The sequence below is a fragment of the Bombina bombina genome, chromosome 1, assembly GCF_027579735.1.
Source record: "Bombina bombina isolate aBomBom1 chromosome 1, aBomBom1.pri, whole genome shotgun sequence".
Classification (NCBI taxonomy): domain Eukaryota; kingdom Metazoa; phylum Chordata; class Amphibia; order Anura; family Bombinatoridae; genus Bombina; species Bombina bombina.
Window position 1 is genome coordinate 668,514,152 of NC_069499.1, and position 18,039 is coordinate 668,532,190.

Here is an 18,039-nt window from a genome sequence, read left to right on the forward strand (position 1 = left end):
AACACTTCCATAAACTGTTGGGGGATAAATCCTGCAACATCCACATTTATGGCAGGATTTGCAGTGAAGGGTGGGATATCTGGCCTCTAGTGATGAGGTGTTACTCCCTCTTTAGCAGCAATGCTGGAGCAACACATCTCCTTCTAACAGCCACAGTTACATCACTATCAGTTGAGACTGTATCTAATGATGTATCTGAGCATATGGCAGGGTCAAAATTAGGGTCTGAGTCAGACATAGAGGCGTCTGACTGACGCAAGGATGGCATACCCCTCCTCAGCACTATATGTTCTCTGTGACATAAAAAATAAATTATCTGTCACATAATTTTTTTTTTAACACAAAATGTAAATTTAAATGAACTAAATGGCTCTGAAAAGAGCATTTGGGGGTCTCAAAAAAAAAAAAAAAAAAAAAAAACCTACAAAAAAAAAATTAACCCCTAAAAAAATGCACAGAGCAAATAAGTGCTGTTGTGCAAGAGCCAGCGATTTATAGTGATCACTGGCAAGCTAGGGATTAATGGCTCTGAAAAGGGCCATTGGGTCTCACAATTTTTTACAAAAAATAATGAAAACTAGCTAAATGGCTCCGAAAAGAGAGCCTTACTAAAAAAAAAAAAAAACCCTAAAAAAATGCAGAGAGCAAAAAAGTGCTGCTACACAAGAGCCAGTGATTTGTAGAGATCACTGGCAAGCTAGGGGTTAATGGTCTCACAATTTTTAACAAATATTACTAAAATATCTCTCCCTAAACACAGATCTCTCTCTCTCTCCCACAAAAACGCAAGTGAGGAGAGGGAGGAAGATCCACACTGGTCAGAGTCAGTATTTACTAATATTGACATGATCAGACAAATGGAATTTTGTATTATCATAAATTTAATTACAGGGGCAAGCTCAGATTGGATGACCCTAGCCTGCCCCTATGATGAGGCAGGCTAGGGACACCCCCAGGAGCCCCATGATGCACTGGGCTCCTGGGGAGATTCTCACACATACTTACTAAAAGGTTTAACTTAAAATATTAAATAATTTTATTTCCCCTTGGTTACTCCAAATCCTTGTTTGCCTAACTACCTTGGTTAGCTAACTGCTATACTTAAACAGACAATCTTACTTTAACAGATAATCAATACAGCAGACCCTATCAGAGCAGGCTCCAAAGAGTTACTGAAGAAGTACTTACATCATCTTTAGAATTGACTGACACACCTAAACGAAGTAAATAGTCAGCAACTGTTGTGTGTCCTGCAGAACATGCCCAATGCAGTGCTGTTCTGTCATCCTACATAGGGGACAAGAAAATAAAATTAAAAAATTCTTATATTTTAAAAAAAAAAAAGGAAATAAAACTGAATATAAGTTTGCACACTATAGCTTTTAATGACATTATTGTTACTTGTAGTTCTGAAACAACAATGTGAGTAACACAATCAAAGAGTAAATGTTTTAAGTTACTATTGCTCCTTTTATAGATAGTCTCTGAAGGATTTGTTTTTTTATACTGTGAACCAAAAACACTGGTGTTAGGCCCTTAAACTACATAAGATTATCAGGCTCCAGGGCTGATTTTGCGCAGATGGTCATATATCTTTTGTTCACTTACTGTTTTTAACTATACAGATGTACTGTGCTAGAGCAAATGTTTTTAACAAACTTGGGAGCCTACATGGAAACCAATTTAAAGGAATATAAAGCAGTCTGTTTCATTGTTGTAACAAAAAACAACAACACTATGCAGTGGGTTATACTTAAAGGGACACAAAACCCACATTTTTTCTTTCATGATTCAGATAGAGCATGCAATTTTAAGCAACTTTCTAATTTACTCCTATTATAACTTTATTTGTTTTATTGCTATCTTTATTGGAAAAAGCAGGAATGTAAGCATAGGAGCCAAATTAATGTTGGTACAGCACTTGGGTAGCGCCTGCTAATTGGTGGCTAAAAATAATTGGGTTTTATTGAACAATAAAGGTTAAAGGGGGCATCCTTGTCTCGTGCCCCGGTGCAAGTATACAGCTGGGGAGAAAATGATGTTGACAGAAATGTTTACCATTTGGGAGGTATATATTTTTTTGATGAAGGAAAGAAAAGGGCCTGAGAAGTTGAATTGCAGCATAGTGGTAAAAATATGTTCAAATTCCACCCGGTTACAGACCGTCTCTGCGTCCAAAGACAGCAGGAGGGCCTCCGGCAGATGTGTCTGCACCATTTTGCCTCAAACTCCAAAAATGTTAGATCACATACAATACTCAGGGGCATATTATGGCCTAGGCCAACAAGGCCGGTGCCTAGAGCAACAGATTTGGGAGGGGCAGCACATCTGCCCTATCCTCTCTGTCAAGGTATATGTAAGGTTAATAAATATATATTTTAATCATATATTTTAAGGTTAATAAATATATATATATTTATTCAGATCTGACTGGTCAGTAGAAAATGATTCATTTCTTTCAGACAAATTGACTTCAATCATGGTTAATTCTCCCCCACTGAGCATGTAAAGTTATTCAAAAGGCAACATTTGCTCCTTAATTGGAAGTGCAAACTCATGTTCAGCTCTCCCCCATTTAGTATGCAGAATTATTCTAAACACCCCAGTGAGGGAAATAAACATTTGGCTTATTTAACTTTAACAGCCATCTCAGGATACCATATGTTTTTCAAAGTGGAAATGTGTGATAAACTCCCTACTCCTCACAGAGGAACCTGTTAGTCTAGTTTAAAGTGACATGTCTTGCGAAAACCTTAGCCTCACACTCAGGTGCAAACGAGCCCTGCTGTATAACGCTAACACTTGAATATACGTAATGTAGACCAGTGTTTTTCAACCAGTGTGCCGTGGCACACTAGTGTGCCGTGAGAGATCCTCAGGTGTGACATATTTTTTAAACTTTGCTTGTTTTTTACTCCCAGTGCAGGGGTAGTTTGTAGGAGGCATGGCATAACAGCACAATACATACAGTATGTGTGTGTTTGTGTGTATGTGTATATATATATGCTGTATTAGGCTACAATGTGTGATTTTTTTAAAATTTTGGGATGGTGGTGTGCCACAGGATTTTTTAATGTAAAAAAGTGTGCCACGGCAAAAAAAAGGTTAAAAATCACTGATGTAGACGTTGCGTCTAGGGGAGGATAACACACAGTGAAAACACATGCCTTAAATTATACTCTTGGGAACCATTGTTAAAAGACAGCATAAGTAAAGATAAATACATTTTGAAAAAGAAAAATAATGCCAATAGTTTCATGTGTATGTTTGAAATCATTCAAATAACCCATGTATGTATATATATTGAGCCTGGACATATTATATTAAGGGGGTAATTGATGTATTGAATAATAACTACATTGATAATTTTGCAGATAAACATATCAAATATATGCCCCAGACTATATTGAATATATATCTGGGAGATAGATTTAAATCTGTATAGATTAAATAGCAATTGTGATAGTCCCATGTTTCGATGATATATAACATGTTGTTTTCTGTGTTCCAGATGGGGCTAAAAGATACCAAATACAAGATTGTCTGTATGGAATAATAACCGCTGTGTCTCTATACTTCTCAGACATATAATAATAATTCATGCATGCAGAATTTGTTAGAAATGTAAAACATGCTGTAATTGTGTGAATACATATATAACAGATATATGAATGCCATTAATCTTGAATAGATAGCAATATAAATTGTTTTAATATAAAATATTGATGTTTCATGTCAAAATAATCAGAATAAATATTGTGACCTAGCCCAATTCATACAAACATATAACTTATTAATGTAGGGAAATTATGGCATTTATTACACATTTTAAAGAAATATTTTCTTTCAATGTTGGGTTGTAAATGTATAGCTGTGTTTGTTTGTCATGCTGCATGTATGGCTGTGTCTGTTTGTAATACTGCCACCCGATGGACAAGGTACGGTGTTGCGACACAGGTATTACAGCCAGGAGATGATTGGCTGTTAAAAAATGCATCTCCTTGGCAACCTGCATTCACAGGGTGAACCAATCAGAAGGGACAAGCAAAAAGGGCGTGAACGAAACAGGTCATCAATGATTATAAAACAGGATTAGTCAATGCAAAGGGGACAGTTTTTTTGTAACTTGCTGAGACAAAGTGTTTTTGATTTTGGCTGCCTGGAAATACATTTCACTTCAGCAAGGAACTGGAAGCTTATCCCTGAGCTATGCAATAACTTTCCTTTAAATGAGATAACCGCTATGAATTGGTTCAAAAATTGGTGAAGTATAATTGTTCTAATTTTCAAAACTTGAAACAAAAAGGGTACTGGTGAGAACATAGTCAATTTGTATTTAATAGATTTAAAGAGCAATTTGTATTTTAGTTTATATTCAGCCTGTGTATGGTTAAGCTAATCCTAAATTTTAAGTTGTTTATCTGTGCAGAATGACGTGCCCTCATAGGAGGCAGGGCCTACCCTGCCATATGTGGCCAAAGTTTAATTAAATTTTAATTAAAACAAAAAAGTAAAAATATATATATATTTTCCCCCCATGTAATGCTAAGGAGAGGCAGGTACAGGAACGCTTCTCTCCATTGCAGTACATGGGTCAAAGGAAAAGCTGTGCTGCAGCGCCACCTGTGTTCTGTCAATATATTAGCAGCAACAATTGGGACCAATAGGAGGCACCCCTCTTGATGCCTCCTAGCAAGTGAAGGATATATAGATTAATCAGAAGGAGAATGCAGTGAGCAGGGTCATGTGACACAACTGGAAGCTAAGGTAACCTAAGAACAGATGACACCAAGCAGAAGAGTAAAGTAGTTTTCTACATCTCTTGTGATTCACACATTGTGTTCCGATACAGCTCATTAACAGGGGGGGGGACAGTAAGTGAGCATAACCCAATACTGACAGGAAGTCAAAGGGTCAATTCAAATTTAAATCTATAATTTAAAACCCAGAGTTTGAAGTTAAGTGTGCAGTGTCCACATTATTTAAATTAAAGTTTTTGACATTGAATATTGCTAAGCCTCCCTTTTTCATGGTTATTTGATTTAATTAAGTACAAACTCCATATATGTTATGTCTGTTCAGTCAGAGGATGCGGTATCTATTTTTATTTTTCTCTGTGTCTCCATTTATTTAAAGACTGCTGTTAACTTGTAATTCACAAATCAATTGAAAGCTGTTGCATTGTGTTTTTAATGTGTGCTGCTTTTATACAAGTTTACATTAATAAAAATGAGTCATTTAAAAAATATATGTAATTATTGCAGTTAAATGTTTTTAGAAATAATGCCACTGTAAAGTAACTGGTTAAACACATAGTCAAAGGGAGACATTTAAAATTAAACTTTCATGATTGAGGTAGAGCATGCTATTTTAATAGACTTTTCTAGTTATTTATATTTTCAGAATTAGCATCAACTGTTACTGGCCCCATGTCAGCAAATCAAATTAGTTTTTGAAAGGAACATGAAAGTCATAATTACATTTCCATCATTCAGATAGAAATTGCACAAAAATAAATAAACTTTATATTTTACTTTTATTATGTACTTCATTCTTTTGGTATCCTTTGTTGAAGAGCATACCTAAGTGGGATGTGCATGTGCGTTTCTTGAACACCATATTGCAGCAGCTGTGTTGGCAGTATTGATAACTTGTCCTTTGGGTTTTTACATAAATAATATATATAACTTCTAGTGTTTAAATTAGAATATATAGACCGTCCTACTGTTTAAATAAGCATTATTAGAATTGTATTGCTTGGGTGTTTAGCGGTTAAAGATCTTGGAATCTCACTGTATTAACTGGGTAAAATTTTACTGTAAATAAGAGAAAGTTGTATGAACTCTGTATAGCACATTTGAATAGTTTTGTTTAAACGCATATAATATGGACTCATATTTTAATTCTTACAAATATATATATATATATATATATATATATATATATATATATACTCATAAATATTTACTAATATAAAAAGAATTTCAGGTATTTAGATTAATTTTATTGTCTTAGCAAATGTATGTTTGATTGTGGGTTTAGTTTAAAGAAAGATTGTTAAATACATCAGTTATAACCCTGCTATATACTAACATATTATTTGGAGAGTAAATGCTAAGATTCTTATAAAATATACTGACATCTCTCTAAAAGCCAGCACACAGTGCAGTGAGCAATAAAGTGCAGGCTTTTACAGGGAAGACAAGGCACGTGCACTGATTAAGGTCGCTCTTCACAGGCAGTGCTCCTTTAAACCGTTGTTTCATTTAGAGCCTCCAGCATTTTTGCAGTGGAAGCGTTCTTGGTGAGAAACTTGCCCAGGGATCTGCTTACAAGGTGAGGCTGGAGGAGAAGACCTTGTGCCGATATGCTGCCTCCCCTTGTCAGCTGTGGTGGGTCTCCGAGCGCAGTGCTTATTGCAGGTCTTAGTAGCTAACAGACTTGATGCGTCTGTGCACTGCTTAGATCAGCTTGTGATGTCTAATCATAAACTCTCAACGCTAATGTATGTTAGCTACTAATAGCTAGCTTTCTCTGCATTCATGAACCCATGGAGTAAATAGGAAATAGACACCTAAAAAGTTTAATTACTTGAATGATGGTAATTACTGTATGTTGCAAGTGAAGGGCAGCGATTGTTTCAAAGTGTATTCTTCTTTCCCTCTCTTCCTCTTCTCTCTCTTCTTTCCCTTTCTCCCTCTCTTCCTCCATCAACTCCCTTCAAGCCTCAACTCCCTCCCTTCTTTCTTTCCCTCTATCCCTCCCTTCTTTCACTCCATTCTTTCCCTCCCCTTTTCTCTTCTCTCTCTCTCCCTCCCTTCTTTCCTTTCCCTCCCTTTTCTCCCCTCTCCTTTTCTCTCCCTTCTCGCAGGGAGAAAATGGTATGAGATGCATGCAATTCAACCCACCTGTATGCAAGTGTTTTGCTAGCCCATTTTCTTTTGAATTGTTATAAAAAAAAAAGAAAACAAAGAAACATTTTACACACTGACCCAAAAAAATATTAAGGGGGAAAAAGGCCTAAAACCTATTTTTTTTTTTTTGGGGGGGGGCACCAGAATTTTGAGTGCCTAGGGCAGCACAAAAGGTAAATACGCCAGTGACAATACTTGACGCACATTAATTACGGATGAATGAGCAAACAGGAATCCTGTTTGGTCTTCATGTATTAAGTCAGGAAGGACAAACTTTAAACGCTCTGCTAGGAACTTAGTTAGAAATTTATACTCAGCATTTAGTAATGAAATCGGTCTGTATGACTCAGGTAACAAAAGGTCTTTCCCAGGCTTAGGGCGATATTGGGCATCGATAAGTTTTGCGCTGGAACATCGTTTCCTCTGAAGTAACCAGAGAAAAGGTCTGTAAGAATTGGAGTGAGTTGGGGTTTAGGCAGTTTGTAAAATTCAATGGGGGTGCTTTCCCCAGAGATAGAGACATGATGGTTTTGTTTACCTCTTTCCTAACTATGGGCATATTCAGCTTTTCTAGTTGCTCATTGGAAAGAGATGGAAGAGTTATTTAGTTCCAAAATCCATCGGTCAGCAATTTAGAGGTTGAAGGACTTTTGTTATACAACTTAGTATAATAAGTAGCCAATGCTTCAGCTATGAGCTTTAAGTCTTTCATAAGTTATTAGTATATAAGTTATTTAAAACCGTTGGGATGAGTTTTTTAAAGGTGAGCATAGTTCTGCCCAACCAGATAGATAATCACCTTCTCTAACAATTTTAAGTCTTTAATAAGTTTCCCCCTTCTTTAATTGCAGGAATATTTCTAACAGAGATCTTCAGGTTAACTAAAGTGGCCAACAATCGACCTGACTTATCTCTGTATCTGTAATATCTGCCCTGGGTTCTTAGCTTGTGAAGCATGGTACGATAGAACGGCATCATATTAATAATAATAATAATATTATTATTATCGGTTATTTGTAGAGCACCAACAGATTCCGCAGCGCTATAAACATATGCGGAGTACAACAAAACATTTATAGGGCTCAAACGGGTAGCGGGCCCTGCCAAGAGTCAGCCAACAGCTGGACTCTTAGGCTTACATGAAAGGGGGTTCAAGGGGATAGCAATGGAGGAGAGGAAATGGCATAAAGAAAGGTTAGTGTAGGTTGTATGCATCCCTGAACAGTAGAGTCTTTAGGGAGCGCTTGAAACCTTCAAAACTAGGGGAGAGTCTTGTGGAGCGAGGCAGAGAGTTCCACATGATGGGAGGCAGTCTGGAGAAGTCCTTTAAACGGGAGTGTGAGGAGGCAACAAAAGAGGAGAGTAGGAGGTCATGAGCATAGTGAAGGGGACGGGTGGGAGAGTATCTGGAGACAAGGTCTGAGATATAGGGGGGAGCAGTGCAGTTGAGGGCTTTGTATGTCAGAGTGAGAATTTTGTGTTTAAACCTAGAGGCAAGAGGAAGCCAGTGAAGGGATTGGCAGAGAGGTACAGGAGAAGAAGAGCGATGTGTAAGGAAGATGAGCCTGGCAGAGGCATTCATTATGGATTGTAAAGGAGCTAGGAGGCAGTTGGGGAGACCAGAGAGGACAGAGTTGCAGTAATCAAAGCGGGAAAGGATGAGAGAGTGGATTAAAATCTTGTGTGAGGAAATGTCTAATTTTAGAGATGTTTTTAAAAGGTGGAAGCGGCAGGAATTAGCCAAGGACTGAATGTGAGGAGTGAAAGAAAGATCTGAGTCAAATGTGACCCCAAAACATCGGGCATGCGGGGTAGGGGTAATGATGGAGTTCTCTACAGTTATAGAGCGATTGGGGGATGGAGATTTTGGAAGAAGGGGGGAAAATAAGGAGATCAATTTTGCAGAGTTTTAGCTTGAGGTAGTGAGAGGACATTCAGGAAGAGATGTGAGAAAGACAGTTAGTGACACGGGTTAGCAAGATAGGAGATATGTCTCGTGCAGAGAAGTAGATTTGGGTGTCGTCGGCATACAAATGATATTGGAACTAGTGGGACTTTATTAGGGAACCTAATGATGACGTGTAGATTGAAAAGAGAAGGGGACCGAGGGCAGAACCTTGCAGTATCCCGACAGAAAGTGCTGACGGGGCAGAGGAGGCCCCAGATAAGGCTACACTAAAGGTACAGTTTGACAGGTAGGAAGAGAACCCCGAGAGGGCTGTGTCACAAATGCCGAAGGATCGGAGGGTTTGGAGCAAAATAGGGTGGTCAACAATATCAAAGGCTGCGGACAGATCAAGGAGGATAAGCAGAGAAAGTAGGTCATTGGTAACCTTAACGATTGCTGTCTCTGTGGAGTGATGGGGGCGAAATCCAGATTGCAGTGGGTCAAGGAGGGTGTTTAAAGGGACAGTCAACACCAGAATTTTTGTTGTTTTAAAAGATAGATAATCCCTTAATTACCAATTCCCCAGTTTTGCATAACCAACAGTTATAATTATACACGTTTTACTTCTGTAATTACCTTGTATCTAAGCCTCAGTAGACTGCCCCCTTATTTCAGTTCTTTTGACAAACTTGCATTTTAGCCAGAGCTGACTCCATGGTAAATGTATGTGCATGAGCTCAATGTTATCTATATGAAACACATGAAATAATGCCCTCTAGTGGTGAAAAACTATCAAAAGGCATTTAGATTAGAGGCGGCCTTTAAGGTCTAATAAATTAGCATATGAACCTCCTAGGTTTAGCTTTCAACTAAAAATACAGAGAGAACAAAGCAAAATTGGAGATAAACGTAAATTGGAAAGTTGTTTCAAATGACATGTCCTATTTGAATCATAAAAGATTTTTTTTAGGTTGACTGTCCCTTTAATGTAAGGAAATGGGATAGGCGTGCATATACTAGCTTTTCGAGAAGCTTTTAGGAAAGAGGGAGTAGGGAAATAGGGCGGTAGTTGGATGGGGAGGTTGGATCAAGAGAAGGCTTTTTGAGGATAGGTGTGACCAGTGCATGTTTCAGAGATGAGGGAAATATACTGGTGCTGAGGGAGAGGTTGAAAATGTATGCGAGTATAGGGGTAAGGGTAGAAGAGAGGGAGGGGAGTAGCTGTGAGGGGATGGGGTCAAGGGGACAGGTAGTGAGGTGAGAGCGCAGTATAAGTGCAGAAACTTCTTCCTCAGTAACAGGGGAGAAAGAGCTAAGTTTATGGCTATGTGGGTTGTGGTTGAATTGTGCATTTGGGGGGGTGATAGAATGGAAGTATGTTGAGAGCTGATTTCGTTTCTGATGGAGTCGATTTTGTTATTGAAGTGGCTGGCAAAGTCTTGAGCTGACAGAGAAGTTGTATTAGGAGGTGGGGGTGGGAGGAGAAGAGTATTGAAAGTGGAGAACAGACGTTTGGGGTTTGAAGAAAGAGTAGAGATAAGAGCAGAGAAGTAATGTTGCTTATAGATATTAAGGGCAGAATAGTAGGCGTTCAAGATCAATTTGTAATGAAGAAAATCAGCTGAACTCTCTAGTGCCGTTCAGCAGTATAGAAACATCTGCGTAGATACCGTGTCAGAGGAGTATGCCAGGGCTGAGGATGAGTGTTTGATTTCCGAGCTATGGTAAAATCGGCCAGATTGTCAAGGATGGATGTAAGTGTGGAATTAAAGTGGCAGATTAGTCAGGGCAGGAAAAGAAGGAAATGGATGAGAGAAGTGTTTCGAGCGAATTAGCAAGCTGTTGCTGATCTAATGACATAATGCTTCTTTGAAGTTCGGTGTGAGGAGTAGAAGGAGCGAGAGTTGTAGGGAGGGATGGATGATATGTTGCAAGTGAGGAGATGGTGGTCAGAAAGAGGAAAAGGGTAGTTTGTGAAGTTTGAAATAGTGCATCGATAGCTAAAGATCAGGTCAAGGGAGTGACCGTCTTTGTGAGTTGGAGAGTCGGTCTATTGTGACAAACCGAAAGAGGAAGTGAGTTGCAGAAGTTGTTTTGCAGAGGAGGCAGTGGGATTGTCAAGAGGGATGCTGAAGTCGCCAAGAATGAGGTTGGGGGTGTCTGAGGAAAGGAAATAAAGTAGCCAGGTAGCCAAGTGATCTAGAAATTGAGTTGAGGAGCCAGGGGGTCGGTATATGACTTCAGTTTTAACAGCTATATAACGCCTATGATGAAGGTGTGTAGATGTAGCACGATAAGCCAAAGGCAGTTCTTTAATTCCTTTTTTAACTTTATCTGTGCAGTGTCCATTATGTCCTGTCACCGCCCCTCAAAGAGGCTGGGGTCTCTACAGGAAGGCAAAGGAATAGGGTTTTTTTTTCTTTGAAGTGTTGCTAGGAGACACCATAAACTAAAAAAATATGGGTAGACTTGATGGGCCTTTTTGGTTCTTATCTACCGTCAAATTCTATGTTTCTATAAACTAGCTTCAGTCATTTTACTGTCCTTGATAAGTACAGGACTTCTACTGAAAAATTATTTGACAATAGAACTTAAATTTTGTAATGTCTGCTTGCTTATTTAGCTGTAGGCAGGGGGCTGCACTGATCATGTCTAAGTGTTCATTTTGCAACAAAACAAGCAAGTTTCTATTTATTTGTATGTTTACTTTGATTTAAGATATTTTGTTCACTAAAGAAGCACTGTTTTATATCCATTTAATACAGATTTTTGTAACAGCACAAATTCTAGGTGAATCGTTTATAATGAAAAGTAATGAGAGATTTGCATTTACTAGCAGCTTCTGAACAGAGGCTCAGGCAGATAGAGATCAATTATCCTAAAGGAAAACACAGAGGCCGATAGCCTAGGAAACAAATACCTACGTGTATATTACATTACAATGCTTTATGCTGTGTATTTTCTCGGTTTGTGTCGGGGTGTTTATTATTATTATAAAACCTTCGTGATGATGTATGTGGACATCTAGGGAGCTTTTCTGGAAGTCAGACATTAACCAATTTGGGAAACATCATTCTAAACTATCATTTTTTTATACTACGTGTTAAATTCTTAACACAACCTCTTGTTTCTATATAGATCACAGACAGGGCCGGATTTCCCATTAGGCACAGTAGGCATGTGCCTACAGGCGCCTTGCAGTGAGGGGCGCCTGCCTGTCAATAATAAAAAAAAAAAAAAAAAAAAAAAAAAATTTTTTTTTTTTTTTTTTTTTTTTTTTTATGAGGGCATTTATTTTAGTAAGAATTGTGCTGCCAGGTGCCTACAAAGTCGAGTGTTTCATTGGGAATATGTTACAGCAGTTGAGGGAGCCATGAAGGAGAGAGGGGCAAAGATTAAAACTAAACCCCTCCCATTGAATTTCTAAATTCTAATTTTAAACACATTTGTTGACCCCTGGATTACATATAATCTACAACATTCCATGTTTTCCTTTGAGAGCAACATCATATGATATTTATATTTCAGAACAAAATAAATGTAACATCTGTGTGTGTTTGTACCAAAAATATCAGAGTTTACAAGATTTTTTTCCCTACATTTTATATTTTCTTCCACTGGCTGCACAGGTTGTTGATGGTGATGAGCTTGCATGCTGCTAGTTTTAATATTGCTATTGTTTACACAAAACTGTGTTTGACTCCAACAAAATGTTAAGCACATAGTCAAAGTCATCTCCAGAAAAGCAATACACTAATGGCTTGTCAATAAACATGTCCTATGAGCCCATCTGGGTCTGCACAGATGTGTATTGCTGTCTCAGAACTGACATTGACTATGTGTTTAACTCTTTTGCAAGAGGCTAACACACTTCTCTGCAAGCACTAGTGCAATAATAAAATGCCCAGCAAACTGTCACATTTGATGTCCCTTTAAATAGGGTTTTCTTTAGAATATTTTGCATTAAAAGTTTAACATGATTTGTTTTTGTTATACATAATAGAAATTGTATGGCCATTTGAGTCAAGTGAATATTGATTTTTGGTGTAGCTTCCATTACAACAAATATTGCAATTGGTGTGTGTATTTGTGTATCTCCATAAAAGGGAAAATGTAATTTTACATCTAATATTTATTTTTAGTTGTCCTAAATAATAATAAAAAAAAGTCCTCATTTTTTCCACTTTTTTCTAGGGGGGGTGGGGGGGGTGGGGGGGGGCGCTTCAGGTTTTTGTGCCTACAGGCACCTGAGATGTAAATCCGGCCCTGATCACAGATGTAAACAGACGGAATTAAATTATTGATGACCATAACAAAAAGTGTATTCGATCGGTGCCCTGAAGACCTGCTCCACCCTCTTACCTGGTCTGTCTTGGTAGCCAGAGACTTGTCAGCCAAGATTATACTCTTGAGCTCCTCCAGCTGCCCCCTGTACGCCAGGTTACAAATCTCAACATCAGACACAATTACATCCTCCATGCTGACAAAGGGATACAAGCAAGCCACATGTAGCAATGCACCAATCACAAGCGCCGCCGGCAGGGACGTCAAATCGCTGGGTAATCTACGACACCCATGCGATCATGGGATTTGTAGTTTGTATTTTCTACCTGGGGGAGGTTGCAGTTCAGGACAGCCGAGCTTGCGCAGAACTACGACTCCCAGAGTACGCTGCGGCTACTGTTGTTGTGGCCGAGAAACACCGGTCCCTGGGTGACAGGGCAGTATGGAGTCTGGTAAGTACACCGGACATTAGTTTGTGAGGACAAGGAGATGTCTGAATAATGAATACAATTTGTTAGTGGATAACGGACGGTAGATTGTTAGCTCGTGGGTTTAGCTACATCGCTCTCACTTGCTGTAGATACATTGTTTATGATATACTTAGTCACTGCTATACTATATTTACTTAAAATACGTGTTAATTGGTTGTAAACACAGCACAGTTTTAATGTATCCTGAAAGCTTATGCACCACTGCAGATGACTATTTATAGAGTGTTTCTAGTAATACCCTGTGGGATTCTGCATGCATTGCTAATAAAAGAGGGGGACATAAAAACCATAATTGCACTAAGCTCCCATCAAGAACAATACAGTATTTTGCAATGGCTAAAATTCTTCTAAAAGTGCAGTACAAAAATTATGTTTTTTTTTTTTTATTATTTGTAAAACTCACTTCCTGGTATGTGGTCTTATTAGCTTAGCTTTTCAGTAGCTTTGCTTATCTGGGCAAGCTCTATTTAAAATAAATGACCATATTTAAGTAATTCTGTAGAGGTTTCTCTCCTGTTATACAGATAATTATTGTTATTGATTTAGGTGCCAGATTTCTGCTTAGGCAAAGTAGATAGCTGTAAAGGGGTGTCTTCTTTCAGAAGGACATTTGCCAGAGTGTTCAAGTGACACAGTTTGGCAACCCAAACCCCACTGTATAACATTCTGTGTGCCACAAATTCTGCCAAACAGCTGCTACAACTTTGTAATCTCTTTCCCAGTAAACTTATGTTTGTAGTCAGTTCACATTCTAATACTGTGTAAACTGGACACATATGGATATGGGGCAAGAAGGAATGAGGGTATTTTTGGATGTCATAGATGTGAATTGAATCCTGGGGTGTGTGGTCTCTTAAACTCAGGAGAAAACAAAGACATGTGAGGAGACAAACACTGTACACTAGCTGAAATAAACTGATATGGTCCCTTATTGGCATATGAAACCCACATTTTTTTCTTTCTTTCATGATTCAGATAGAGCATGCAATTTTAAGCAACTTTCTAATTTACTTCTATTATCAATTCTTACTTCTATTATCAATTTTTATTCATTCTCTTAGTATCTTTATTTGAAAATTCAGGAATGTAAACTTCGGAGCTGGCCCATTTTTTTCAGGACCCTGGGTAGTGCTTGCTGATTGGTGGTGTTCTCTAATGTATGTCTTTCCTTTGCATACAGAAATATACAGTAAACCCCTAAGCAATATACAGATATTAGCCCCTTAAACCCAAAAAGACGTATATATATATATATATATATATATATATATATATATATATATATATATATATATATATATATATATATATATAAAGATGTGTTGTAGTATATGCACTCTCACCAACACACTGCAACTTGCCAGGGTGCTGTAGCCAGGTATGTAGAAAACGAAAAGTAGAAAGCACTCACTGGACTGTAGACAGCAATTTCAATCAAATAGAGTTTATTGTGACGTTTCGGGACCAAAAACAGAGGAAGGGACGCTGTTGGTCCCGAAACGTCACAATAAACTCTATTTGATTGAAATTGCTGTCTACAGTCCAGTGAGTGCTTTCTACTTTTCGTTTTATATATATATATATATATATATATATATATATATATATATATATATATATATATATATATATATATATATACATACACGTCTGAGCTGCAGAGGCGGAGGGAGGGAAAAATATGGGATGGGAAGCTACAATATGGGGAAAAAAGGGGAATCCAGAAGAGGGACACCATAATTAATGATCGCGGGAAGGGGGAAGGTAAGGTGCACCACTACACTACAGAAAAAAATAAATTATATAATGAATAAACATAAATAATATACAATAAATAAACTGGGCACTGACAGAAAGCTGCCAGTGCCTAAGATGGCTATCAGTAGTAAGAGGGGGGAAGGTTAAAGAACTGTTTGGCGGGGATCAGTGGTGGGAGGGTTGAGGAGTGAGGGGGGGGGGAGCTGTTTAGGAGAGATCAGGTAATGGGAGGTGTTGGGTGGGAAGGTAATCTCTACTCTCCATCAAAGATTAACCTTACAAGCTAATTAATTCACCCCTTCACTGCCAAGAATTTCACATAAGGTGCGCAGCTGCAATTTGTGGCATTCTAATTGCCAAAAACCAATGACAAAGTCAGGTATGTCTGCTATTTCTGAACAAAGGGGATCTCAGAGAAGTTGTAGTAGTTGTGTGTAAATCATTTCAGTGAGATACCCAAAGTTTGCGAAAAAGTTAACAATTTTGTTTTAATATGATTGTATCAGGCGATCAAATAATGGCATAAAATACACCAAAATTAACCTAGCCCTAGACCAATATCTTGGGTTGTCTACTTTAAAAAATAAAAATAAATATATATATATATATATATATATATATATATATATATATATATAATTTCATAGGTAAATTAAAAAGTCAAAAGCTTTATTTCTGTTTAGTCAGAGTGATAACAAAAATGCAAAAAATTCTCTTGGGCAAGTTTTTCTCTGAAATTCCTGGAAGCGAAAGGGGTTTAAAAGAATAGTAAACCCAAATATTTTCTTTCATGGTTCAGATAGAGCATGTAATTTTAAGCAACTTTCTAATTTACTCCTATTATCATTTTTTCTTTGTTCTCTTGGTATCTTTATTTGAAAATGCAGGAATGAAAGCTTTGGAGCCGGCCTATTTTTGGTTCAGTACCCTGGATAGGGCTTGCTGATTGGTGGCTACATTTAGCCGTCCAATCAGCAAGTGTAAACCAGGTTCTGAACTTAAAATGGGCTTGCTCCAAAACTTTTATTCCTGCTTTTTCCAAAGCTACTTCCTATAATAGTATACTGAGTTGCATGTATGTTTACTGAGTATATATATATATATATATATATATATATATATATATATATATATATATATATATATATATATATATATATATATATATATATGTACGTATGTGTATATATATATATATATATATACTCCAAAGAAATAACTTGCACCCGGTTTCTTCAATAAGGATGTTACCACCTTATTCACATATTGTGGTACTTCATATTGTGAAGTGTGCCACAATATGTGAATGAAGTGGTAACATCCTTATTGAAGAAACCGGGTGCAAGTTATTTCTATGGAGTGTGTGTATATGTGTGTGTGTGTGCGCAAGTGTATTTGCACTCATTGGTTTTGAAGTGTTGAGAAATGTATTTACAGTGGTAACGTTTCAGGGAACGCAATCTGCTTCTTCAGACTAGTGCTTGCATGCCACGTTCACCTACCTCAGTATGCTTATGAAAGGAAGTTATGTTTTAAAAGAGGATACCAAGAGAAAGACATTTATTTAATATTAAAAATAAATTTAAAAGTTTTTAAAATTGTGTGCTTTGTCTGAAACATGACATTTTAATAGTGACTCCCATGTTCCGTTAAGGAGCCTCTGTGAAATACAGTATAATGCCAAGGCTGGCAGTGAAGGATAGTTATCATTTTTTTTCTTATGGGGAAATACAACAGAGAATCAGATTCCTACACACAGCTAATTTATGAAATGACACACATGACTCTTTGCTCACTGGTTTCCTCACAAGACGAGGATGCTGGTGTTAGATGTCTGCAGCTTGCAGTAGTTGTTATCAACTATAGGGTAAAGTTGTGCAAAATCACTGGGATAAAGGGTCATTTGAACTTGGCAAGAAACGGAAATTAATATTTTAAAGCAATAATTAAATGTTTTATTTTGTTAAAGCACTTCAATATTACATTAATGTCCCTTAGGTGTTTAGCATCTGCAAATGGATAAAACACATAGTTAAACTTAAATGCACTTGCAAGTAATTATGTGCTCTCCATTAAAATTTAACCTTACAAGCAAGTGATTAGTTCAACATCTGGGTCCCTCTAAGGTGCAGAAATACATTGTGGTTACTGAACACTATACTAATGATGCGGTTGTCACCCTTTGTAGATGTGATAGTTAAATTAACATAAAGCCCTTGCATAGTAAGTAACATTATGATTGTTGGCAATTTTTCTTTTTCATGTTTGTCTTACTTGACATCGTTTTCAGTTGTCCGGTTGGTTTTGTCACTGGACTCCAAGGTCATATTTCTCGTTAGGCAGCTTATCCAGCAGCCTAGGGGCACTTTCTATTAGACCTGCATTTTCGTGGCAAAAAAGAGATTACATTAGCATTTAACGTCTGAATGAAATGTAATGTGGATAAAACAATGGAGGATACTTTGGAACAAACTAGAACATGCCAGCCCATTAAATGGACACTGAACCCAAATTTTCAGATAGAGCATGTAATTTTAAGCAACTTTCTAATTTACTCCTATTATCAAATGTTCTTCATTCTCTTGGTATCTTTATTTGAAATGCAAGAATGTAAGTTTAGATGCCGGCCCATTTTTGGTGAACAGCCTGGGTTGTCCTTGCTGATTGGTGGATAAATTCATCCACCAATGAAAAAGCGCTGTCC

The 18,039-nt window shown here is 37.5% G+C and overlaps 2 protein-coding genes across 4 annotated transcripts in view; one reads left to right on the forward strand and one right to left on the reverse strand.

The window, feature by feature from the left end:
- PSMD10 (proteasome 26S subunit, non-ATPase 10) overlaps nt 1-13,318 on the reverse strand; it is a 41,885-nt gene extending 28,567 nt beyond the window's left edge. The window contains exons 1-2 of the mRNA XM_053699140.1: nt 13,165-13,318; nt 1,189-1,287 (exon numbers count right to left, since the gene is read on the reverse strand). Of these exons, the coding sequence (XP_053555115.1) occupies nt 1,189-1,287; nt 13,165-13,281 (216 nt within the window). The 5' untranslated portion in view covers nt 13,282-13,318. The remainder of the gene's footprint in view (nt 1-1,188; nt 1,288-13,164) is intronic.
- Nucleotides 1-18,039, forward strand: part of ATG4A (autophagy related 4A cysteine peptidase) — a 179,209-nt gene that overhangs the window by 82,622 nt on the left and 78,548 nt on the right. Inside the window, exon 1 of one of the 3 annotated variants that reach the window (XM_053699136.1) lies at nt 13,462-13,538. The exons of 1 other annotated variant lie outside the window; for it this stretch is intronic. In XM_053699136.1, the coding sequence (XP_053555111.1) occupies nt 13,529-13,538 (10 nt within the window). In that variant the 5' untranslated portion in view covers nt 13,462-13,528. Of the gene's footprint in view, nt 1-13,461; nt 13,539-18,039 lie in introns of those variants that run through there. One more of the 3 variants, XM_053699135.1, reaches the window with a different exon arrangement.